The sequence below is a fragment of the Condylura cristata genome, unplaced genomic scaffold, assembly GCF_000260355.1.
Source record: "Condylura cristata isolate star-nosed mole 26May11 unplaced genomic scaffold, ConCri1.0 scaffold00025, whole genome shotgun sequence".
NCBI classification, from domain to species: Eukaryota; Metazoa; Chordata; class Mammalia; order Eulipotyphla; family Talpidae; genus Condylura; species Condylura cristata.
The window spans coordinates 26,938,915-26,963,450 of record NW_004567126.1 but is presented as its reverse complement, the minus strand read 5'-3'; the positions used below and the strand labels follow the sequence as shown (position 1 = coordinate 26,963,450).

Here is a 24,536-nt window from a genome sequence, read left to right as displayed (position 1 = left end):
TTTTTTTTTTGTTAATCAGGAATGGGTGTTGAATTGCTACTTTGTCTTTTATGTGTCACTACCCATTGCTAATCTCTTTTTGACAGAAAAGACAAGCCTTTGGGCAGGCAACATGATCCATCTAGACCAATAGCTCAGTTTACATTTTATTTATTTTACACTTGCATCTGTTATGGCAAATGGTCTTGGTTTCCTTTGATAGTAGGAGATAAAGTTCTTTTCTGAAATACATTCATTTATGTAAAGTCCACATTCCATATATATTGTGGTTGTGGGAGTAACTGAGAAAAAGCTAGAACCTGAATGTGGCAGTGGGAGATACATCGGTGCCCTATATATGTCATGTGGTCAACTACTGAGCGTGGCAGCTACAGCATAAGGCTTGATAGTGAGCTGCATCCTGGCTGTTTCTGTTCCTGCCTCAGTTTCCTTGTCTGTAAAATGAGGATAATAATAGTAGTCTCCTTGCAAGAATACCATCTCTATATATGTTTGTAGGGGGCAGAGAGAAATTAGCAGAAAAGGTATTGGTCAAGAGGCTGCAGTTACATAGGATGACCCAGTCTAGAGATTCAATCTAGAGGCATGATGACCTTCTTAATGACATTGTACTGAACAGTGGAAATATATAAGAGAGTAGATTTCAGATATATTCATTACACACAAAAGCATGGTGACTATGTGAGACAAGTTAATTAGCGTGACTGTAATAATCTTGTCCCTATGAATACTGGTATCAGATCATCACTGTAAATATACATAATTTTTGATTTAAAGTATATTTAAGTTGAAAATAATAGAGAGCCAGTGCTGGGAACTGAGGGCAAAGCAATACATGGAAATTGTGGTCAACGAAGTTGGCTGTAGATTCACACCATACAGGGGTTAAATTTCAGCTCTTCATTGACCTGCTTTTCCTGTTAATAATTATCTTGGGAGGCTTCCTTGCCTCTTTGAGCCTGCTTCCTGGTAGGTAAAATGCACATTAAAAACTCATGGGGCTGTCATGAGAACGGGATAAATCTGAGTGTCTGATCACGCATCCTAGGCATCTAAGAAATGCAGACACTGTTATTGTAGAATCAGAGTATGGGCTGGCACATTCACAGGAGTCATCTGGAGTCTGTTATTGTGAAATGGAGCTTTCTAGGCTCCACTGCCATCCATCCATCCATTAACAAATATTTATTTGGGTTCTACTGCTGATAAGCACTGTTTGGATGCTGGACGTCCACTCTGGCAAGAAGACAGTGCTAAAATGGGCATTTATTTGGGGGAGATGGACAATAAAGAAAACAGCTGAAGCACCTTCAGGGAGAATAGAAAATGCACATTAGGAAGAAGAGGAAAAAAAACGAAAGAAAATGCAGAGTAAGTAGGGGCTCTCATTTTAAATAGGGTTGGACATCTCCCTACACCCTCACAAAGGTTTCTTACTGGGTGTGCTGAGTCTTTGCTATAGGGACACCAGTCAGAGTGGATTAGGGCCCATTTTACTTTAGTTACCTATTTAAAGCTCCCATCTCCAAAGGCAGCCCCATGTTGAAGTTTTGGGAGAGGGGGTGGAGGAGGGCACAGCTCAGTCCAGAAGGCAGGGAAAAGAGCCCTGCAAGAGGGGAAACAGCCAGTGCAAAGGCCCTGGGGCAGGACTGTGCCCGCCCCGTACTGGAGGAAGGGCAAGGAGGCCCGAGCGTCTAAAGCAGAGTGAGTGGGGCCGAGGAAAGGGGGGCAGGTGTGCAGAGTTCTGCTTGCTTCAGGGAAGATGAATTTTCTCCAAGAGAGGTGAGAGCCCTGGAGGGCTGTGGACAGAGGAGGGATGAGACTTGACTCAGGTGTCTACAGGAGGTTTCACTGAGTAAATATGAGTGGAAGGATCTGGAAAATGCATTTTTAAAAATTTGAAATATAACTCACATACCATAAAATTCACTATTTTAAAGTGAACAATTCATTGTTTTTAATACATTCACAATGTTGTCCAACCACCACCACTGTCTAAGTCTGGAATATTTTCTTTGCCCCCAAAAGAACCCCATGCCCAAAGCATTTCTTCTCCCACCAGCTCCTGGCAATCACTAATCCACTTTCTGTCTAAGGGTTTGGGCACTTCCTTGCTTTCAATGGCTCATCATACTCCACTGCACGTGCACAGTGGAGCATTACGTGATACCTTTGGTCAAGGAAGGACCTGACGGGGCAGCGGACAGGGGCCCCCAGGCTCCATCGCACAGTGCGGTGTGTCCTAGCTGTACCACCTAGGTCTGTGTAACCACACCGTGATGGACACTTGTGATGAAATGGTCAAAGTGCATTTCTCAGAACATCTCCCATTGTTAAGTGACATGTGAATTTTAGCTCAGTGAAGAAAAGTTCAGGGTGGAATGGGCTCCAGGCCCAGCTTGCTGTTTATCATAGAGGCTGTGGCTACTTAGAGGGATCTGTGCTCTTCTCCCTTCCACGATGTCCTCCAGCCCGGACACCCGGGGTTCAGCCTGCCCTTTCATGTTTCTGCCACGCGTACCTCACTCTCTCCCCACAGTTCCTGTGCCTTAAGAACATCCGGACCTTCTTATCTACCTGCTGTGACAAGTTTGGCCTTAAGCGGAGTGAGCTATTTGAGGCCTTTGACCTTTTCGATGTGCAGGATTTTGGGAAGGTAAACTGGGTAGATTGGATTTAAAAAAAAAAAAGATTCATTTACTTATGCATACAAGAACGGGGGTACAGGCCGGAGTGTGAGGATGGGGGAGGTGAGAGGAGACACCAGAGACAGAGTGGGGAGTAGAGCAGCAGATCGACTGAAACACACTGCTGAGGGGAGGAGTGGGTGAGACAGGAGAGGTCTGCCGTGCCATGTGGGTCGCTCCCTGGCTGGGGATTGAACTTGCGCTACAGTGGCTGCCTCCAGCCCCACAATGTGCAGCCCAGCCACTAGTGCCACCAGGGAGGCCCTGGGTAGATTGGATTTTAATGAACATCTGCCCTGGGCAACGGCTGATGAGCCAGACCAGACTATGCCAGACACAAAGAGCTTTACTTGGGTTGGAGTCCTGCCCTGCCACTTGCTGTGTGGCCTCAGATATGTGGCTGTGCCTCTCTGAGCCCTCGCTCCTAGTCTGGCATGTGGGTGGAATGTCCTTCATCCTGTCTGAGTGGTTGTGAGGATTAAATAGAATGGGATCCAGTGGTAGGTGTTCAGTGAAGGGAACATAGGGAAGCTGGCAGGGGGAGAGCAAACAGGGACCACTCTGAATTAGGCTCCTAGAGCTTGGGGGTGCACCACGAGATCCAGTTGAGGCGCTCGGAGTCAGAGGCTATGGCCTGGTGAGTGGGCGTGCAAGGGTGCACTGAGCAGAGGGCCTTTGCTACAGGTCATCTATACCCTGTCGGCGCTGTCCTGGACCCCTATTGCCCAGAACAAGGGGATCATGTAAGTACCTACATGAGCCCACAGCCGACAGCCTTGGGCCTCTTTGGCAGCAAGCCTCCTCCTGCCTGAAGCCCCTCCCTGCCCACCCCCACCCTCTGCTCACCTCCTGCTCCTTCAGGCCCTTCCCCACCGACGAGGACAGTGTGGGTGACGATGACATCTACAGTGGCCTGTCTGACCAGATTGAGTGAGTGTCTGGGGCTGCGCCCTACTCTGGGGTCTGGGGAGACAGGGTCCTGCCCTGGGGGTGCGACGGGACATAATTCTGCTCCGGGGTCCATGGGGACACACCTTTGATCTGGGACTGGTGGAGGGGCCCCTGGCTGGGTGCTCTGGCGGCCGCGCCTGACTGCCTGTCCCCCAGCGACACAGTGGAGGAGGATGAAGACCTGTACGACTGTGTGGAGAACGAGGAGGCTGAGGGCGATGAGATCTATGAGGACCTCATGCGCTCGGAGCCGCTGCCCATGCCGGTGCGTGGGGCAGAGTGCGAGGCTTGGATGGGCACTGGGTGGGGCAGATCGGCGCCCCCAACCGCTTCTCGCCCCACTCTCAGCCCAAGATGACCGAGTATGACAAGCGGTGCTGCTGCCTGCGAGAGATCCAGCAGACGGAGGAGAAGTACACGGACACGCTGGGCTCCATCCAGCAGGTGCCAGGCGCATGCGCAGGAGCTGCCCCCCACCCCCCAGGGATGCCACTCGGGGCACGCGCCTCTAGGCGCCCCTGGCCCATCGCTTTGGGGCTCGCCCTTTCCCATTATCTCTGGGGTTCTCTATCTTTTACGCTGCTTCTGTCTTGTGTCTCTGTCTCCTTTTCCCTGGGTGTCTCGCCCTGCATATCTCTCTATCCCTGTCTGTATCTTTCTGTTTTCTTGTCATTATGGTTTCTCTCTCTCTCTCTCTCTCTTTAGCTTTATTGAGATTTAATTACCGTACCATGCAATGCAGTCACTGGTTTTGGAACATAAAGCTGTGCAGTCATCACCACTGTTCAGTTTTGGAACATTTTCATTATTCACCAAAGAATCCCATAGCCACAGGCTCTGAGCACCCCACCACCACTAAACTACTAAACTGGACACCGCTAAACTACTTTCAGTTTAAGATAGTGTCACCGCAAACGTATTTGTCATATAGCTACTTGTTGTGTTTAAGTTTGCTGTGAAAGAGAAAAGAATGAGAAAGGAAAGAGGGACATTTAAAAGGCATGAAATGTGGAGCACGACTACATTAAAAACACAAATACGGCCCTCCCTGGTGGCGCAGGGGGTTAAAGCGCAGCACTGAGAAGCTAAAGTCACTTCCGCATGAGTTCGATTCCCGCCTGTCCCGGAGGTGACCACATGGCGCGGCAGACCTCTCCCGACCCGCCCGCTGCTCCCCTCGGCAGTGTACTTGGTCGTTCTGCCTGTTCTGCTCCCCGCTCTGTCTTTGGTGAAGCTTCTCACCCTCTGCATCTCTGGCCTGGACCCCAGTTCTGTATGAATAAAATAAATAAATCTTAAAAAAATCCCACAAATACAAAATATTCAGATACATTTAAAAATGTGTACACTTATGACAATTTGGGGGGGAGATGTACCTATGCACTTGCTTATGAGCTTCTTGTTTGTTCATAATATTATACATTTTGCGGGGTACTAGTTGGTGATCAAACTTGCAACACACGTGAAATCAGAGTGTAACATCAGGTCGCATGCTGTTGTACTGGAAAATGATAACCCATCACTTTGCAAAGAGTTGGTTTCTTATTCTGTCAATGGGGAAGTGAAACTAAACTGACAACCAGCTTAAATAAATTTAAAAAAAGGTGGTTGATTAATTTGTATTTGGAGAAATGAAACTAAATTGTTGATCAGTTATTCTTTTCTTATTTATAAAGAATTGCTTTATAGCTAATAGTTAGGTGGCAAAAATTTTGTAGCAAAACTACTAGATGTGCTATCCCTGTTTCTGTGAATTTGCAATTTGGAATATTTCATATTAATAACCTTTATATCTGACTTATCTCCCAAAGCATTACATTTTCAAGGTTCACCTATTTTTATACGTGCCTGGGCTTCCCTCATTTTCACGGCTGAGTAATATTCCACTATCTGGATAAAGTGTGTGTTGCTTATCATTCTCCTGATGGGCATTTGGGTTGTTCCCACTATTCTTGGTTACTCTGAGTAATTCTGCTGTGAATGTTTGTGGACACATTCTTGTGTGGATTGTCTTCACCTTTTTGTAACTGTTTCTGTCACTGTTTTCTTGTCTATCTTTTTCTCTCCTGTCCTGTTTCTGTTTGCCTCTTTCCATCTCTGTCTCTTTGTCTCTGTCTCTGGAGCTCACCATCCTTCATCCTCTTGCCCTCCTTGCAGCACTTCATGAAACCTTTGCAGCGGTTCCTCAAACCTCAAGACATTGAGACCATCTTCATCAACATCGAGGTGAGCCAGCTCATCACAGACCTCCCAGGCCTTTGATAGTGGGGGTAGTGCTGGCCCCATCTGTCCCTGGAGCCCTGGGGAGTCGACTACCACAGAATGGGTGTAATACCCTTCTCCTGCCTGGCTTCCTGAGTCTCAGGCTTGGCCCTACTCACTCCTCTCTCTGATCAGGACCTGCTTCAAGTGCATACCCTATTCATAAAGGATATGAAGGAAGCTCTGATCACCCCTGCTGCATCCACCCTCTACCAAGTCTTCATCAAATACAAGGAGAGGTGAGACGCAGCTGAGCAGCCCAGAGTCCTAGGCATCACCCTGCCCTGACTAGGCTGGGTTTTTGGGAGTTGCACCTTCAGAGGCCATCACACCGGGGAGCTTCCCCTCCTCTGGTATTGGCCTGCCCAGCTCTGGTTCAGTTCCCTGCTCTGCCTTTTGTGAGCTGTGTGGTACCGGGAAGTCACTCAATCTCTCTGTGCTTCTTATTCCATATCTATAAAATCAGGGTGGCAGAGAAACATGCCTCCCAGGGGTTGAGGACTGAATAAATTGCTGTCTACCGTGCTCAGCACAGGCCCGACACACTGTGAGTGCTTAATTAGTGTTAACCGAAAGAACACTGAACAGACATAGATACATTGGGTGCTGGGCTGAGCGCCTTGTGCAAACCTCATTTAAGGCTGTAATCACTCCACCGGAGTGGGGGTGGTTATGACCTTCAATAGGTGGGAGGCCTACGGGTCAGCATCCCCCAGCTGGGAAGGAGCCAGGTGCCCACCTTGGTGCCCACCACCGTCACCTGTGCTCTTCCTGCAGATTCCTTGTGTATGGCCGATACTGCAGCCAGGTGGAGTCAGCGAGCAGGCATCTGGACCAGGTTGCCACAGCCCGGGAGGATGTGAAGATGAAGCTGGAGGTAGAGCCTGCGCTCACCCCCCATGCCACGGTCCAGTTAGGGTTTCCGCTGGAAAGTTTGGGGGGAGAGAAGGGGCTGACCAGACATGTCAGGGAAATGGGGTAGGTCAGGGTGGGCCAGAGAACGGGACCCTGACCCCAGTTAGACCTCGGCTCGGGGCTGACCTCCCATGCCAGGCTGTGGTCCTGACCCTGCACTGAACTCTGACTCTAAACTAACCCCAGCCCCAAGTCGAGCCTCAAGCCTGGCTGGGCTCCAACTTCACGCTGAGCTCCGCCAGACTCAGATCCCAGACTGAGCCTCATGCTGGACTTAATCCCAGCCTGAAGCCGTGCGCCTAGTGGAAGCAAAGAAACCATAGGCCTGATAAGAGATCAAGTGTGCGTGCGCCCAGCCTTTCCTGCCCCCTCGGGCCCTCCACATCCACCCCTCCCCTCTGCAGCTCTGCTCACTGGCAGAGTCCTGGTCTTCCATCCTGGGCAGCCTTCCAATTAGGTCTTAAACTGCCCTTCACCCTACCACTTTCTTCCTTCCTTATTAGCCTGGAGAGATAGGCTCTTCAGTTCTAGGACAACTCATACTTGCCTCCTCCTCATCTTGCCCACCCCTTTCTCTGACCCCCTAGGAATGTTCTCAGCGAGCAAACAATGGGAGGTTCACCTTGAGGGACCTGCTGATGGTGCCAATGCAGCGTGTGCTCAAGTATCACCTCCTTCTTCAGGTGTGCAAGAGGGGTCTCCTGAGCCTGGGCTTGGCCCGAGCCATGGGAGTGGGGGCTGGGAGGAATCGCCCAGGCCATGCCCCAGCCTCCAGGGACAGCCGGGTGAATAAGGAGAGCTGCTGGCCAGGCTCATTTGGAGGAAACATACCCCCACCCCTGGAGAAGGGGCACCCCAGGTTATGTCTGTGCCCTTGGCCACGCAGGAGCTGGTGAAACACACACAAGACCCTCTAGAGAAGGAGAACTTGCGGCTGGCTCTGGATGCCATGAGGGTGAGTGGGCCGGGAGGGGCATGGACACATTCAAGGCAGAGCGGGTGGTGCCCTCGCCACAAGTCACACCCGGGACCTCCCACCACACGGTGACAAACCCATATGGCAGTCATAAGTCATTTGCGGCAACCCCTTAAGGGTACCAACATGCGGTGGACACTTCCTTTAAGCCTCTGTTGGGCCCCGGGTGGGGGGTGGGGAGCCCCGGCTCACCCCTGCCCCACCCGTAGGATCTGGCACAGTGCGTGAATGAGGTCAAGCGGGACAATGAGACACTGAGACAGATCACCAACTTCCAGCTGTCTATCGAGAACCTGGTGAGGGGGGACCCGGGAATGCCAAGGGTGTGGCCCCTGGGAGGGGATTTTGGCTCCTTCTTGGGGGCCCCTTGACAGACTCCCTGCTTGCTGCATAGGACAAGTCTCTGGCCAATTACGGCCGGCCCAAAATCGACGGGGAGCTCAAGATTACCACCATGGAACGGCGCTCCAAGATGGACAGGTGCGCACAGCGGGCGTGAGCCACGACTGAGCCTGGCAAGGGCTTGCCCCAGGCCTTAGAGGGGCAGTGGGCGGGGCCAAGCACAGGGGGTGGGGTGAGAGGCCGGGGAGGGGTTGGGCCAAGTTTCTAGATAGACAGGTGGGTGGGGTTGCCCAGAGAAGGGGGAGGGTAGACGAGCTCGATTGGCAGGCAGAGTCTCGACATGAGCCTGGAGCTGAGATCCCTAAGTGGCAGGGCCAGCGCGGATCTTCTGGGTGAGGTCACGATGAGCAGTTGAGCGTGCTCAAGTGGGCGCAGAGGACGAAAGTGGCCCCAGGTGGACAGCACTGGGCCGGGCTGGACTGGGCTGGGCCAGGGCGTGGGCCTCAGAGAGCCGTGGAGGCCGTTGGGACGGTCCCCGCGGGAGCCCCTCACCCAGCTGCCTCCAGGTACGCCTTCCTGCTGGACAAGGCCCTGCTCCTCTGTAAGCGCAGAGGAGACTCCTATGAACTGAAGAACTTCGTGCATCTGCACAGCTTCCAAGTTCGAGATGACTCTTGTGGAGATCGCGACAACAAGAAGGTGCGACTCTGAGGCCAGACTCGGGGACCCCAATCCCGGGAGCCCCGATACAGCTTGAGGAGTCCCAGTGTACTTGGCCTTTGGAATGCCCGTGTGTGTGTGTGAGATATGAGTGTGTGTACATATGTGCGATTTTTAATCCGCATGTTTATGTGCTCAGCTGCGCTGGCAGTTCTTTGACAAGGGTATGGGTGCTTGGTTCTCCTGGGGGCCAGAGGCTGACACTGGCCTTACCCCTCCCTGAGCAGGGGTGAGTGGGTGTGTGCTCCTGCCCTCTTCAGGGTGGGGCCTTCATTCTAAACCCTGCTCCTGCAGTGGACTCACATGTTTCTCCTGATCGAGGACCAAGGCACCCAGGGCTACGAGCTCTTCTTTAAGACGCGAGAATTGAAGAAGAAGTGGATGGAGCAGTTCGAGATGGCCATGTGAGCCCCTCTTCTCCATCTCTCTGCCCTCAGAGGACGGTCACCTGGGGGCAGGGACTGGGAAGCCATGCTCTGCTCTGTCTCACCTCTGTCTGCCATTTTGTGGGACCGTTTTGAACCTTAGTTTCCTCCCCTGGGAAATGAGACAGAGAGGCTTCCGTCCCCGCAGGGCCAAGTCCGCTGGTCGACCAGGCGACTGCAGGGTCGTGGGCTCTGAGTGGCAAGGTTCAACTACTTGCCTGGGACTCCTTCCTCCCTCTTCCCCCTCCTTCTTTTTCTCCCTCCCTTTCTCCTCTTTCTTTCCCCCCTCCTCGTTTTTTCTTCTTCTTGAGGTGAAATTCACATAATAAAGAGAACAGCCCTTTTAAAGTGTATAACTCAGTGACATTTAATTCATTCACAGTGTTGTGCAACTACCACCTTGAGGGTTTTCATCCTCAAAGGAGACACTGCCCCTTATTAGTAATCACTCCTCATTTCCTGCCTCCCAGCATCTAGTAACTACGTTCTGTCTCCACCAGTTCTTGTAGCTGCACTATTTACAATAGCCAAAAGATGACAGCGACCCAAATGTCCATCAATGGACAGGTGGATGGAAAACACAATACAGTATATCCACACGATGGAATAGTACTCAGCCATGAAAAGTAACGAAGTCCTGATATATCCAAGTTGCAGCATGTACCTCATTGCATGAACTTTCTTCCTTTGCCAGCTCTAACATCTACCCTGAGAATGCCGCTGCCAATGGGCATGACTTCCAGATGTTTTCCTTTGAGGAGACTGCATCCTGCAAAGCTTGCCAAATGCTGCTGAGGTGGGAGTCTGGGAGGTTGGGCCTGGGTCTTGGGCTTGGTCAACTTTAGAGTGCCTCCTCCAGTTGCCAAGCTCTTGAATTGAGAGGTGGGAGGCTCTCCATCTCTTTCCTGCCCTAAAAAGAACCCCAGAGGACCCTTCACTTGCTTGGCAAAATGACTGGTGTCTATTCAGCATCACTGACTCTTTATCTCTTCCTGCATCCCAGAGGCACTTTCTATCAGGGCTACCGTTGTCATCGGTGCAAGGCACCTGCACACAAGGAGTGTCTGGGGAGGGTTCCACCCTGTGGCCGACAAGGGCAAGGTACAAATGAGAGAGAGGTGGGAGGTGGACTTGGTTCTGCATGGAGAGTCTCCCATCCTGACTATTTCCTTTTCCTTCCCATAGATTTTTCAGGGACTCTGAAAAAGGTAAGGCCTCCATGTTCCTTTCTGTGCATGAAAAGTCATGGGGAGTAAGGTGAAGAGAAAACGGGAGACACCAGCAGTGGGCCTAGTCCTATACTGGATACTCAGGGATTGAGAAGCCTCCAGGGAATAGGTAGCCATGACTGACTTCTTGGTCTCTTTCTGTAGGACAAGTTACATCGCAGGGCTCAGGAAAAAAAGAAGAACGAGATAGGTGAGTCAGGATCACTATGTGGGGGGGGGGGGGAGAAATCAGGTATTTGCCTGACCTAGGGCAGGTCTGAACAATTATATTAATGATCACATAATGTCCTGCACTTATTCTAGTTCTAGAAACCCAAAAGGAATTTTAATATAATTGACTGAAATTCTTTATTTGCTTTGACCCAATACAGCGAAGGGATGCATGCATAACTACCCTTGTTGAGATGCTCATTTTTCTTATCCACTTTTTAAATTCTCTTTCTTTCCCCCCTTGCTGGCAAACTCCTTTACAGTCTTAGCCAGAGTGGCATGAGTCTGATGGCCCTTTCCTCCCTTCCTACTGATTCTGATCAAAAAATATCATGATAAAATGTTTTAGTAAAGTGTCAGTATCCTAGAGGAGGGAACAATTATCTCACTCCTCTCCCTATGAATTAGTTTTACCTGTTCTTGAACTTCATAAAATGAAATCAGGCAGTATATACTTCTACTTACTCTGATTTCTTTTATTCTGCATGTTTTTGAGATTTATTGATTTGTTGCTTGTACTAGTACATTGCTCTTTTCACTGCTGTGTAGTATTCCACAATGCACTTCTACCATAATCTGTTCATCCATCTTATTGAGGAAATTTGGTTCTTTATCAATTTTTGACAATCATGAATCAGTTTGCTGTGAATATTCTAGCCTATTACTTTGGTGAACATGTGTTCTCGTTTCTCTTTGGTGTACAGTTATGTCTCACTTAATAATGGGGATGTGGTCTGAGAAATGCATCTTTAGATGATTTAGTTATACTAACATGATAGCGTGTAACTACACAAACCTACATGGTATAACCTACTACATACTTAGGCTATATAACAGAGCCTATGGGGACAAACTATCGTACCTGTTAACCAAAATATCCTTAAAAGGAGCATGACTGTGGGCCCTCCCTGGTGGCGCAGTGGGTTAAAGCACAGCACTAAGAAGCTTAAGCCACTTCCGCATGAGTTTGATTTCCACCTGCCCTGGAGGAGATCCACATGGCACGGCAGACTTCTCCTGGCCCGCCTGCTGCTCCCCTCAGCAGTGTACTTCGTTGATCTGCCTGTTCTGTTCCCCACTCTGTTGCTGGTGAATCCTCTCACCCCTGCATCTCTGACCTGTACCCCAGTTATATATGAATAAATAAATAAATCTTTAAAAAAAAGAAGCATGACTGCATACTAGAGAGGAATTGCTGAATCACCAGTTAGAAATTTATTGAGTTTTAGTATTGTAGGCACTGCCAAATGGTTTTCCGAAGTGGATCCCCACCAAAAGTATAAGAGCATTCCAGTTGCTCCATGTCCCTGCTATCACTTGATATTATCAGTTTTAAAAAATTTGGGCATTCTGAAGGGTGGCAGACTCAGGGTCGGAAATCCTTGAATACTAATCACATCATACCTCTACCTTCCCTCCTCTCCAGGTCTTCCCAAAATGGAGGTGTGTCAGGAGTACTATGGGGTTCCTCCACCACCAGGAGCCCTTGGGCCTCCTCTGCGACTCAACTCTGGAGACATTGTGGAGCTCACCAAGGCTGAGGCTGAGCAGAACTGGTGGGAGGTACAGTCTGGGTCCTGGGAGTGATGGGGAAGGACCCAAGTATGGTGTTGTAGGTGTTAGTGACCTTGGCAAAAGGGGGCACTGAATTTTTCTTGCAACGGAATGCCACTCTGGATGCTATGGGGAGGGTGGTTTAGACAGGGATTTTTCGGGCTGACTACCCAGGAAACTGATATTGGAGGTACCTTTCTGGGCCACTCAGGACAAAGGGAGATAGATAGCAGGGCAGCTGGAGTGGCCACTGCCAGAGCCCATAGGCTCTGTTATATAGCCTAAGGATGCACACATATGTGGGTTGATGGTAACCTCTTTGTTCTTGTCTTTCCCTCCTGCCATTTTAGGGCAGGAATATATCTACCAATGAAGTTGGCTGGTTTCCCTGTAACAAGGTCAAGCCCTACGTGCATGTGAGTCCCTCAAGTCTGGTTGGATCTTGGGCAAAGGGGTCCTGTGAGGGCAGCCAGCCTTGGGAGACACTTTGGACATAGAGAAGGGGCTGCCCATTTTGACAGGTCATTCCTGAGCTCAAATTGCCTACCTTGTTGACGGAGCCAAGCCAGCACCACCCTGAGTATAGGTATTTTCCCTTTTTTTCTTGAAGGAAGGTTGTCTCCCTCATGTAGGGAGGAACAGGGTTTCTGAGGCTGGCTAGTGTCCACCTTCCTTCAGAGGTGCTGAAGGGAGCCCTGGATTGCCATGGTCATACCCAGCCATGCCTCTTAGCCCACCAAATATTTTTAAAAACACCGAAAAGTCAGATTATGGACATATTTCCCATTCATTCCTCCATCCTTCCTAACGTCTTCTCTGTCCAGCCTCTTGTTCTTAGGATGGGTCTGCTCACCAATTCTTTTCCTTACCAGGATGACTCTAATCTTTTGGACTTTCCCCAAGCTTCAGCTGTTCCCTTGCTTTTTGTCACAGCTCACATCAAAGCTAAGAGGGAACACCCCTCCATTCTTGTCACCTTAATTTTATATCATATCAGACTGCCAGAAGTGAGAACAATGCACTCCTCAGCCCCAACTTACTGATTGTTGACATGTCATCCCGCTTGGTCTCTCTCTCTCTGCAATCTTTATTTAAATTTTATTATTTACTAATCGTGAAACATTTGGAAGTCAATCTACAGACATATTTCCCCTTTATTCCTACATACTTCCTGAAAACCTTCTCTTACACAACCATACCATCGATATCATACTATTATTTAATCCGTAGTCTGTGTTTAAATTTTGTCAATTTATTAAAAAATATCTTCCCTATATATATTTTTTGTTGTCTGGAGTTGCTCAGGTTTCTTGACAATGGGGCTATATAGTTTCCACTACACTGTTGCTTCCAAATTTATCAGCTGAAGTTCTATATAGAAACATTAGAAAGAAAAAGTCATTTCTTCTAATCTATATATGTGTATGTAGGTGTGCATAGACCTACATACCTATGCACCTGCCTAGCATCCATGTTCCTAATGTTTACATAGCTATCAGTCATGTGGTAACGATCACCTGTGTATCTATGTATCAATCAGCTATGTATCTATAAATCATTTATGTACGTATCCACTTACCAATCGGTCTTCTATATATTTACCTAACAATCATCTATGTATCTATACATCTAGCTATCATGTATGCATCTATGTCTATTTATACATACCCGTCAATCCATCAATCACATATATGTCAATCAATGATCTTCATATCTATCTAAAATCATGTGTCCTTATCTGTGTATCTGTACCTCTATCAGTATGAATCTATGCATTTTATGTCACTCATCTATGTACTTATTTATCAATCAATCACTGTGTATTTAATGATCACCTTTGTATCTCTGTATCAATCATCGTATATATGTGTGTCTCAATCTATCAGTTCTCTCTGATTGATTAATCAATCAGTCAGTCTCTCTCCGTCTCTCTTTTGTAGTCTTTTTAAATCAGCTCAGCTTTGGCCAGCAGGAGGTCCTTCAGGTCAGCTTTTCTGTTCTTTTCACTCATCTTCATCATTACTGGATCTCCTCCTTGTTTTCCAGCACCTCTCCCCCCCTGCTGTCTCTTGATCACCCCTGCCCCCACCTTGGCATCAACCATTTCTCCAAAGAGCTCTGCCCTCTCTGTGGGATGTGGCATTCCGAAGCCATGGTCTGGACAGCTCCCCAGTTTCTGCCATCTCCTTAAGTCTGCACCCACCCTCGCTGCCTCCTCTGCCATTACAGTGAAGGTGCTGTGAAAAGACAGAAAAGATGACGCTTTCCCTTTCCATTCCAGGCCCCCCTGCTCCCACCCACTGTACGAGGTTTCTATTATTCATTTGTTCATTTGTCTGTCTGGAGGTTTTTTTTTTTTTTTTTAATGAAAATACAAGTGGTACAAATATGGATTCTCATTTCCCTCCCAGTTTATTTATAAGGTTTAATCACTATTTTGCAGCTTGGCTGTCCCCTGCCCGCCATGCTGAATACATCCTGGGATACTTCCTTATCACTGCACATAGAACATTTCATTTTTTCTTCCTTTAAAAAGCTGGAACTCACCCAACACAAAATAACTATTTTAAAGCATATGCTTCAGGGATAAAATTTTGTCTGTTTTGCAGTGATTCCATTTTAATGAAATATCCAGAGTGGATATTTCAGATCCACACTGTGCAAATTGGTGGTGTTCAGGAGCTGGAGGTGGGGCGATGGGGTTACTGCTTCCCGGGCCTGGGCTTCCTTTAGGGCCATGCTTTGGAACTCCATAGAGGTAATGGTTCTTTATATCCTCCTCATTGTTATTTTAAATTATGGTAAAACATAGTAACACGAAGGTGACCATTTTAACTCTTGTGTGAGTCTGCAGTGGAAAGAAGTACCAGGGCACCACCTTCCCACTCCAGGGCTCCTTCTTCCTCCCAAAGGGAAACTACACTATTAAACACTAAGCCCCTCCCTCTCCTTCCAGCCCCTGGTGCCCACATCCCATTGCCTCTGTGGATTTGACTCCTCTAGGGACCTCTGATGAGTGACATCATATCACCTTTGTCTTCCTGGGACTGGTCTATTTCCCTAAGCACCGTGTTCCCAAGGTTCAGCCATTGTTGTAGAATGTGCCACAGCTTCCCAGTCCCGGCATGCACGGGCCACATCTTGGTCATCCATCGATGGTCGAGGGGCTCCTGGCTGCTTCCACACTTGGCTTGTGTGAAAAATGCTGTTCTGAGCATTGGTGTACAGATGTCTCTGTGGGTTCCTGTTTTCAATTCTTCTGGCTACACACTCAGTAGACTTCTAGGTCATATGGCAACATTATTCTCACATTTTTGAGGAACTTCTATTTATCTTCACAGCGATGACACTGTTTTATGTTCCTATGGGTTCCAGTTTCTCCATACCTTTGCCCACACTTGTCATTTTCATTTCCTTCTTTCCTCCCTTCCTTCTTTCTTCTTCTTTCTTTCCATCCATCTGTCCATCCTTTTTTCCTTCTCTCCCTTCCTCTCTCCTTTCTCTTCCTTTTTCAGCAACCACCCTAATGGGTGTTGCAGGCAGTGGTACATTTATTTAGATCAGAGATTCACACACTTTTCCTGTAAATAAACACGTAGCCAGTATTTTTAGCTTCCAGGATCAGACCAGCCCTTTGTGACTACTCGGCCCTGCCATAGAAGCGCAAGGCAGCCGGAAACAACCCGTAAGTTTCTATGTCCTAACAGAGCTGGACAGACAGATCCAGCACGTGACGCTCAAGGCCTCACATGCCAGGAAATACACTACTTCTTTTACGTTTTGCCAACCATTTAAAATTGTGAAAAGCCATTCTTGGCTTGAAGGTCATGCTAGAACAGCTGGCCAGACAACCCTACTTACCTGATAGGCGGGAGTCTCTCCCAGCAGGCCTTGGGACCGCATTCCAGGAGGCAGGGCCTATCACAATAGACACACTCAAGTGGTGCTGGAATGAGGGAGTGAGGGCGTGAGGGACTTCAAGGCTGTTGCCAAGCTGGGCAATTTGCCCTAAGTCTGGGCCTTGTCTCTGTCCCCAGGGCCCCCCTCAGGACCTGTCTGTTCATCTCTGGTGAGTAGGAACAGCTTTCTTGTTTTTATTTTGGGGACCTCAGTACTGGGTGGATGCCCAGGCTGAGATGGGAGCCACCTCCATGCCAGCCGGTAGTTCATTCTCCAAGCCTTGGTTTTCCACAGCTGGGTCCAGCCCCCTGTGGCGGGTTGTTGAGATAGCAGACAGTGTCCCGGACCTTGGGAGGCTAGCATCTCACTGGGCTGGTACCCCCTTTCCCTGATGAGACCCCATGAGCCGAGCAGTGGAAGTGCTCAGTGTTGCCTCTGGAGCCCACCTGGGTTCAAATCCATGTGCCAGCATTTTCCAGCCGTGTGACCTTGGGCCAGTGACTCAGTTTCTCTGCCTCAGGGTTCCCCTCTGGAAAATAGTAACAGTGTCTCCTCAAGGTGATTAGGGGCTTCATTGAGCTGCCTGTTGAGTACTTAGTCCAGCGGGTAGCACACTCTCAGACCTTCATTAGCTGTTTTGTTAGCACCATGGTTACCAGAACATTTCATCAATTCTAAAATGGCACATTTTTTCATGTTTTAACACCTCTGACATTTAACATGGTTCTTACAATCACTGGAGTCACAGTCTTCTAATTGTAGGGAGCGTGATTTTTTAAAAAAGATTTATTTTTATTTATTCATGTATACAAGAATTGGGGTGTAGGCCAGAAGTGGGGTGGGGTGGGAGGATTCACTCCAGACAAGAGTGGGGAGCAGAACAGGCAGATGGACTGAAACATACTGCGGAGGGGAGCAGCAGGGAGACAGGAGAGGTCTGCTGGCCTCATGGGGGCTGAGCTCAGCTGAATGGAACTCAGGTTGCAGAGGTGTCAGCGCTGGGACTCGACTCCTAGGCCACTGGGGCACGATTTTCAGTTCACACAAAGGGCTGGGGCGCTCTGCAACCTGAGACCTGAGCACCCCGGATTCCGTAGCCAACCACAGTCCCGAGTGCACACCAACTGTCCTCGCCTCGGACGGACGTCGGGCATTCTGGCTCCCTTTGCACAGCGCAGCAGGGGAAACCAAGGCACCGAGGAGGGAAGTGCTTTGTCCCCCGCGGAAGGGAAGGAGAAGGGATTCCCTGGTGGGCCAGGCTGCAAGACCCTGCCTTGCTTCACCCCTTGACAAAAACATCCTCGGTGGCGCGCAGTTTCATTTTCCTCGTAAAGAAGAGAGGAAATCGGGGTGCTGAGTAGCCAAATCAGTTCCTGAGGTCACAGAGGAACGAAGTGGCAGGTCCTGGATTCGAACTGTGGTTCCGGGGCTGCGCCCTCAGCGTCCTCCCCTGCTGGGCGGGGCTCACCAGGGGGTGGGGTGGGGGAGGGTGGGGTGGTGGAGGGGGAGACTCCCTTTGGGGGCAGAATTGGAGCGATGGGGAACAGCGGAGGCGTCGCGGTCCAAGATGTTCGAATACCCTCTTACGAACAAATCTAGGTCCCAAAATCCCTGATGAGAAGAAAAACATGTAAATAGGGCTTCGGGGCTCGGAGCGGGAGCGGCGCAGGTGCTCTCAGAGCTGAGCCTTTAAACGTGTTGGCACTTTGTTGGTTGTGGATTTGTGGTTGTGGATTTGTCTGCCCTCGCTTTATAAGTTGTGGCGAAATTAGTGGCCAAAACATGGTAAAAGGAGCCAATTACGTGGACCCAGGCCCAAGGGAAGGCCTGAGTTCGATCCCCCGCCAGGGAGTGACCCACGGGGCTCCGCAGACCCCTCCTGTCTCCCCGCTGCTCCCCTCAGCAGCGGATTTCAGTAGACCCACCTGTTCTGCTCCCCACTCTGTCTCTGCTCCCCTCTCAGCCCCCGCACCTGCACCTCTATCCTGCACCCAGTTTCTCCACAAAAACAAATATTTTTAAGAAATCCCAGAGGTGGGGCGGGGGCGTGGCCTCGGCGCCGCTAGGGTGGCTATGCCCACGACTCCCCTCTTTATGTCGGCAGGTACGCTGGGCCCATGGAGCGGGCTGAGGCTGAGAACGTCCTCGCCAGCCGCTCGGATGGCACCTTCCTGGTGCGGCAGAGGGTGAAGGACGCTGCGGAGTTTGCCATCAGCATTAAGTAATCCTCCCTCCACACTCGTCCCCCCCCCCACACACCCATCTCCCTTCCCCCCACGCCCCGCTGGTGCCCAGAGAGGGCGGAGCAATTGCCTGAGTGTCCTGGCTTTTCCGTTGTATTATTATTTCGTTGACTGACAGTCCACAAGACTGACAGGGTCCCCAGGAGGCCTGGGCAAGGCGATTAACGTTCTCCCGGAGGGGCAGAAAGGGGCTTAGCTGGGCCTTGGGCGCTGGCTCAGGGCAACTTCCTGCTCTGGTGACTCCTCGCCTCGGTTTTGTGATCTTGTCTTGTCATCCGAAAAGTTCACTGTCACTGCGGGAACTGCTTGATGGCCGGTTTCTCCAGACATTGTACCTTTGTTTCTGTTGAGTTCACCAACAGGTTCCTTTTCAGGCTAACATTTTTTTAGGTTAAAATTCCTTCATTTCCCAGAAAACACATAAATGCAAACCCCAAAGGTAGCAAAAGGCTGGTGGAAGTCACGCTCTGCTGGGGAGTAAACTAGTCTCCACTCTTCTACCTCTGGGGGCTGGAGAATAATTAAAGGGTCAGCAGCTGAGGAGCAGGGGAAGGCTCTCTGTAACATGTGCAGCCCTGGGCGTGGTCAGGATGGGCGCCTGACTTCTGGTCATTCCAGTGACGACTCATAGTTTCTGGGAAGGGGCAGAGAGCAGAACAGAGAACTTGGCGATGTGAGGAAGAGGAGTGTGGAAAAGGAGTGAGGTTTCTTAGCATATGCTCTGAAGACAGACCCAGAGCCTGGGCCTGGGTGACAAGGCTGTCCTCCGCTTCCCGGACCACCAGAGATTTTCTGCTTTTGGGGAGCTGGCTAACAGCCGAGCGTCAGGCTGTCTTACACCAGGCAGGGCTTCAGCACCACTTGCGTCAGCTGCTGCTCCCAGCACTTCTAAGGGCAACTGTCCTGCCCTGGGTCTGAGTGGACACGCTTTCCTGTGGCCCTGCTCCCCTGGTTGAGAGTTCTCCTAGGCCACCCTCCTCCTGAGGGGGTCCTCTGTGCTGGTCCAGCCTTGTGGGATACGGGGGAAGCTCCAGTGCCAACTCTCCAGCTCCCAGTAACTCAGCGTAAGCATTGGTGGAGCATGGAGATGTGAGATCCTGGGTTCCCAGCATCGACACCCCCTTAGAGTAGCGGCTTACTGCTCAGTATTCAGTTTCATCCATATTTTTGACCTCTGGGGGTTTCCTTTTATTTTCAGAGCTCAGCATTTTTTCCCCTTGTGCATTTCTAGCAGTTTTGCATTGCAGGAGGGTTTTGAGTATCTGCTTCTCCACACTGGCAGAAGTAAGTTTCTCTTCCCTCCCCCTCCTTACGCTGTAGTCCCCGTGTTAGTGGAGAGGATATATGCCTCCCTTGTTCTTCTTGGCCGAGGGTCCGCTCTCATATTGGTGCGAGTGGATGTCTCCACCATTGTTCTTTCCAGCCTGAGGCCCAGTGGCCTAGTCTGTGGTCCACCATATTGGTGGAAATGGGTGACTCCTTCATCATTTTTCCTCTTCTGTGACTACCACATGGATGGATGGGTCTCTGTTCTACCCATGAGTCTATGATGCCACATATTGGTGGAAGTGGAACTTTGTCTTATCTATTCTAGGACACTGCTTTCCTTACAATGTCTTTTTGACTTGTCAACATCTTTGCAAGTCAGGAAGATGAAATTAGAGGAAGTGAGGGAGAAATGAGAAGGCCCAGACCGACACAGTCTGAGAAGGGGCCCTTGACAGGCAGCCTCCGGCTTTGGGCTTTGGCTGTTTCATCCCCCCTGCAGCGGCCACATTCCTCCATGGTGGGGCCTGGCCCTGAGATGGCAGGGTCAGGATGGGCCTGAATTCTAGGCTCAGGGCCCAGCCAGCATCTGACCCTCTCTCCCTGCTTGCAGATGTAATGTTGAGGTCAAGCACATTAAAATCATGACAGCAGAAGGACTCTACCGGATCACAGAGAAGAAGGCTTTCCGCGGGCTTCTGGTAAGGACCGTAGCAGCCCAGACTTTCAGCATCTTGGCCAGACCCACCGGAAGCTCCATCCTGGGATCTCTCAATTCCGAAACTCACAGCAACCCCTCTCCAAGAGGCCCGTTATACAACGGGCCTTACCCTTGTTCACCTGGTGCCAGCAGTGAAGGACAGCAGTGAAGTCATTCGAGCATCTAACAGGCAGGACTCCCGTGAGTCCTGAGTTCCCAGGTCACAGACAGGCCCACACACCCACATCTGGTCTTGCCATTGGCGAGCCCCTCCCGTGCCAGAGTTCAAGACTCAGCCTGCCTGAGTGTGTTGGGTGATCATTTCACTGAAGATTCAGCGACCTTGCTAGGGTGTTTGCTGCTTTGGTGTCTTGACCTTGTGACCCAAACATCTTAAGCCCGTATGAAGCACTTGGATCTTACCCATGGTCTGGGCATCCTTGCGGAATTTTGAGTTCCCTGAAAGAAAATTCAGAGTTATATGTGTGTGTGTGTGTGTGTGTGTGTGTGTACATGTATATATGTATGCATGTATACACACATACATACACAAGTAATGAAGATACACACACACACACATACACGTTTGTATACATATCTGCAAGGGGGAGGATGTCTCTGATTTCACTGAACCCTTGAAGGAATCTTTGACTTCCTAGGAACATTAGGCACTGTTAATTCATCCCAGAAGCGCTTTTTCTGTCCCAAGAAGAGAATGAGCTCCCGTCATAGGGCGCATTCAGGGAGCCCCTTCCAGGGAGACCAGGCGTGGCTTGCTGCGACACCTGAGTTAGTGGGTGTGGTTGCTTCCTGCCTTGTGCCCTCGTATTCACCAGGGTAACGTCTGCACTGTCCTCCTTGCAGGAGCTGGTGGAGTTTTACCAACAGAACTCCCTGAAGGATTGCTTCAAGTCCCTAGACACCACCCTGCAGTTCCCCTACAAAGAGCCCGAGAGAAGAGCCATCAGCAAGCCACCAGGTAGGAGCCGCCAGGCCAGGGGCTGCGGGCCGCAGAGGTCAGACCTGTGGAAAGGCAGGGGTTCCTCTTGAGAGGTTGGCATGTTCAGTGGTTTAGATGGGAGGGGCGTGTGGGGGTCACTTTAAGAACCATCTAAACCACTGGGGGTACTGGGGGTCACTTTTGTGTTGGAAGCAGAGGACACTAAGAACCAGAAGAGTACTGGCTGGCCCCTCTGAAGCATCTTTTTGTCTTAACCTCAGGCATTAATTATTATTATCTGGAACCTTTTCTACAATAAAGCCAAGTCTTCTGTATTCTCTTACTTGTCTTTTCCTCACACCAAGTTGTCGCAATTATTTGAATACTGGATGCCTTTTCCTAGAAATAAAAACAACCTGACGTATTTTAGGTATCCTTTCTTAACACTTGATTATAACTTTGCAAACACAGAATCAAGAATTATTTAGATTTAAGCAATATTTTTGCTTTTCTAACACAAATTTCATTTTGCTGGGGTGTATTCTGGCATATGTTTCTCCAGAATTTTTTTTATATGTATGTCCAAATGTTATAACAGAGGGAATTAAAATGTAATATAATAAAAATACTACTGTTTTTGCAACAGCAACAGCAACATAACATCAGGACTTGGAGGCTAAAACTTGTTGTAACCATCAAGGTCAATAGTTTTCCTTGTCTGACTACACATTACCTTTCCTGGTGACTATGTGGATGGTTACTCTTCATGTATTTGCAGAAATAATGCACAGTGATTAACTTTGTATTAGGAAAAGCTTTCTGAGTCTTTCCCCTTCTACACATCTCTCTTCCAATCACTCTTTTTCTATCCTTGGTTCTCCTTACGGTGATTAGTATGAACAGCCTAGAATGAATCCACAGCTCTCCTGTGTTTCTTTTACCATAAATAGATAAAGTTCACAAATGATATTATTGGTCCTGGCTGTGCTAATTCTGGGAGTCCAAGGGAGACTGGGGGCTCCTGCACCCTGGTGTTATCCTCCCGAGAGCACTGCTCCCCGCATGGCCCCTGGACGCTGGATGGTTGCCTGTTCCGGGCTCTTTTCCCACCCCTGCTCTCTCTCCCTTATATAGCAGGGAACATGAAGTATTTCGGCACAGCCAAAGCCCGCTATGACTTCTGTGCCCGGGACCGGTCAGAGCTGTCCCTCAAGGAGGGCGACATCATCAAGATCCTTAGCAAGAAGGGACAGCAAGGCTGGTGGCGAGGAGAGATCTACGGCAGGGTGAGCTGGAGGGGAGTGTGGCAGTGAGGGTTGGGGGTGATCTGGCTGTCGTGGGGCTGCAGAATAGAGCAGGTGAGGCCTGGGTCGCGGGGAGGTCTTCCCCGGCAGGAGGGGAGGAAGGGACTTAGAGACTTCTTAAACGTATCCAACCTGCTCTACTGTGAGCTGGGCAGCCTGTCAGTCACCGAGGAGAGGAAAGTGGGCTCCACGCAGTAGAAAACTCAGTGTAGTGAGAACAGACCTACAGCCAAACAGCACAATGTTCGTGGGCAGTATTGTGCTAGGGAATCGCAGGGCAGTCTGGGAGTCCTGAGGGGGCCTCTGGCGCACCCTGGCAATGGGGCAGAAAGAAGGGCCAAGCTAGCTGCTGAGCGACTAGTGAAGATAACAGGCAAAGCAGTTATAGAGGGGGCAGGGGAAATATTCCAGGCAGAAGACCAGCATATGCAGGGGCCCCGGGCTGAGTTGCCGGCACGTCGGGGACCCCAAAGGCACTGATGTCTGACCTGTTCACTGCAGTATCGCCAGTGCTGGGAACAGAGCCTGGCACAAAGTAGGTGCTCAAGAAATACTGAACACATGAGTTGGCAGAACTGGACTAACCACTCACCTTTTGTGCTTTGACAAAAGCCTCGTTTGGGGCCATAGAGGGACCTCAACATTCTTCAGAAATGCTTGTTTCTGCCTGTTCTCACTTCAGTCTCATAATGGAAGAAAACTCTTGGTTCATCTTCTGATGGCCCTGGCTGCTAGAATATTCCCTCGTTTATAATGATTTCTCAAAACATAAGTTAAATGAAGGCAGGGACCCTCGTTAGGACCTTACATTCTACTGGAAAAATGTGAAGAAATGAACTGAATAATGACTTAGGTAAACAATATCGTAAAGAAGTGGGGGGGTGGTGAAGGGTGTGCAGTCGAGGACAGGTGGGGTTTAAGAGAGCCTTTTGGGGGTATTTCACTCCCCTGTCTGTCGGTGTTATCCACCACCCACCCATCCATCCATCAGTATTTCATGAAGTGTTTGCTGTGTGTCAGAAATTAGTCTGGGCTCTTGGAACACAGTGGGTAAATAGGACAGAAACATCCCCCCTTTGTGGAGTTCATCTTGAGTGTGTGAGTGTGAGAAAGATAACAAACCATAAGGAACAGATACAGTTAATCAGATAGTGATAACTGCTATGGAGAAAAAAAAGGTGGATAAGAGACGAAGGAATATTGGGCGGGTGGGGCTTGGAGTTTTAAGTAGAGGGGTTAGGAAGTCCTTACTGATAAGGTGGCGGGTGAAGAGCAGACTGAAGGGGTTCTGGGGGTTTTTTTTTGGTTTTTTTTGGGGGTTGCCTTTGGGGGGTAGATGGTGTGGCAGGTGCAAAGGCCCTGGGGCTGGGAGAGCATGTTGAGGCTGCTCTGACCATTTCTTCATCCCTTCCCAGGTGGGCTGGTTCCCTTCCAACTACGTGGAGGAGGACTACTCTGAGTACTGTTGAGCCTTGGCCGCTGGAAGAGAGACGAGACTCCAGGCTCTGTGCCTGCTTGAGCAGGCAGCAGGACCAGGGACTGCAACAGCCCCCACAGGCTGAGTCCAAGATGGAATGAGGCGGCCTCACATCAGCTGGCGGGGCTCCTGGATTGCGCCCCGTCAGAGTTAATTTATAACACACTGCTGAAGGCAGGCCTTTAATAAAAGGATAAACGAGCCGCTGCTGTCCTTGGAGGGCCTGGCAGGGGAAGGCCGGGCACACCACTGAGAGGACCTGAGGGGGGAACTCGGCCCGCAGCAAGAATGTCACACTTCCAGCTTTCCCCTGCTTTTCCTGGGCAGAACTGCGCTGCTGCTCGGAGCCCCTCTGGTTCGCGGAGCAGTAGAAACTCCATCTTTGTGGAGTCTGAGCTCCTCAGTCCATTTCCCCACGATTGTGTTTATATCCCA

The 24,536-nt window shown here is 49.8% G+C and overlaps 1 protein-coding gene across 2 annotated transcripts in view; it reads left to right on the top strand.

Annotated features, from left to right (window-relative positions):
* Positions 1-24,298, top strand: part of VAV1 (vav 1 guanine nucleotide exchange factor) — a 49,984-nt gene extending 25,686 nt beyond the window's left edge. Inside the window, exons 2-27 of one of the 2 annotated variants that reach the window (XM_004689287.2) lie at positions 2,540-2,656; positions 3,372-3,430; positions 3,549-3,617; positions 3,795-3,903; positions 3,987-4,082; positions 5,796-5,864; positions 6,036-6,139; positions 6,678-6,777; positions 7,403-7,498; positions 7,702-7,770; positions 8,001-8,087; positions 8,186-8,271; positions 8,700-8,832; positions 9,148-9,257; positions 9,973-10,074; positions 10,282-10,379; positions 10,464-10,486; positions 10,652-10,697; positions 12,144-12,280; positions 12,622-12,687; positions 16,309-16,340; positions 18,276-18,392; positions 20,294-20,381; positions 21,245-21,359; positions 22,455-22,606; positions 24,040-24,298. In XM_004689287.2, coding sequence (XP_004689344.1) covers positions 2,540-2,656; positions 3,372-3,430; positions 3,549-3,617; positions 3,795-3,903; positions 3,987-4,082; positions 5,796-5,864; positions 6,036-6,139; positions 6,678-6,777; positions 7,403-7,498; positions 7,702-7,770; positions 8,001-8,087; positions 8,186-8,271; positions 8,700-8,832; positions 9,148-9,257; positions 9,973-10,074; positions 10,282-10,379; positions 10,464-10,486; positions 10,652-10,697; positions 12,144-12,280; positions 12,622-12,687; positions 16,309-16,340; positions 18,276-18,392; positions 20,294-20,381; positions 21,245-21,359; positions 22,455-22,606; positions 24,040-24,093 — 2,334 coding nt within the window. In that variant the 3' untranslated portion in view covers positions 24,094-24,298. The remainder of the gene's footprint in view (positions 1-2,539; positions 2,657-3,371; positions 3,431-3,548; positions 3,618-3,794; positions 3,904-3,986; positions 4,083-5,795; positions 5,865-6,035; positions 6,140-6,677; positions 6,778-7,402; positions 7,499-7,701; positions 7,771-8,000; positions 8,088-8,185; positions 8,272-8,699; positions 8,833-9,147; positions 9,258-9,972; positions 10,075-10,281; positions 10,380-10,463; positions 10,487-10,651; positions 10,698-12,143; positions 12,281-12,621; positions 12,688-16,308; positions 16,341-18,275; positions 18,393-20,293; positions 20,382-21,244; positions 21,360-22,454; positions 22,607-24,039) is intronic. The other variant, XM_012729935.1, reaches the window with a different exon arrangement.
* Positions 24,299-24,536: the final 238 nt, after the last annotated feature.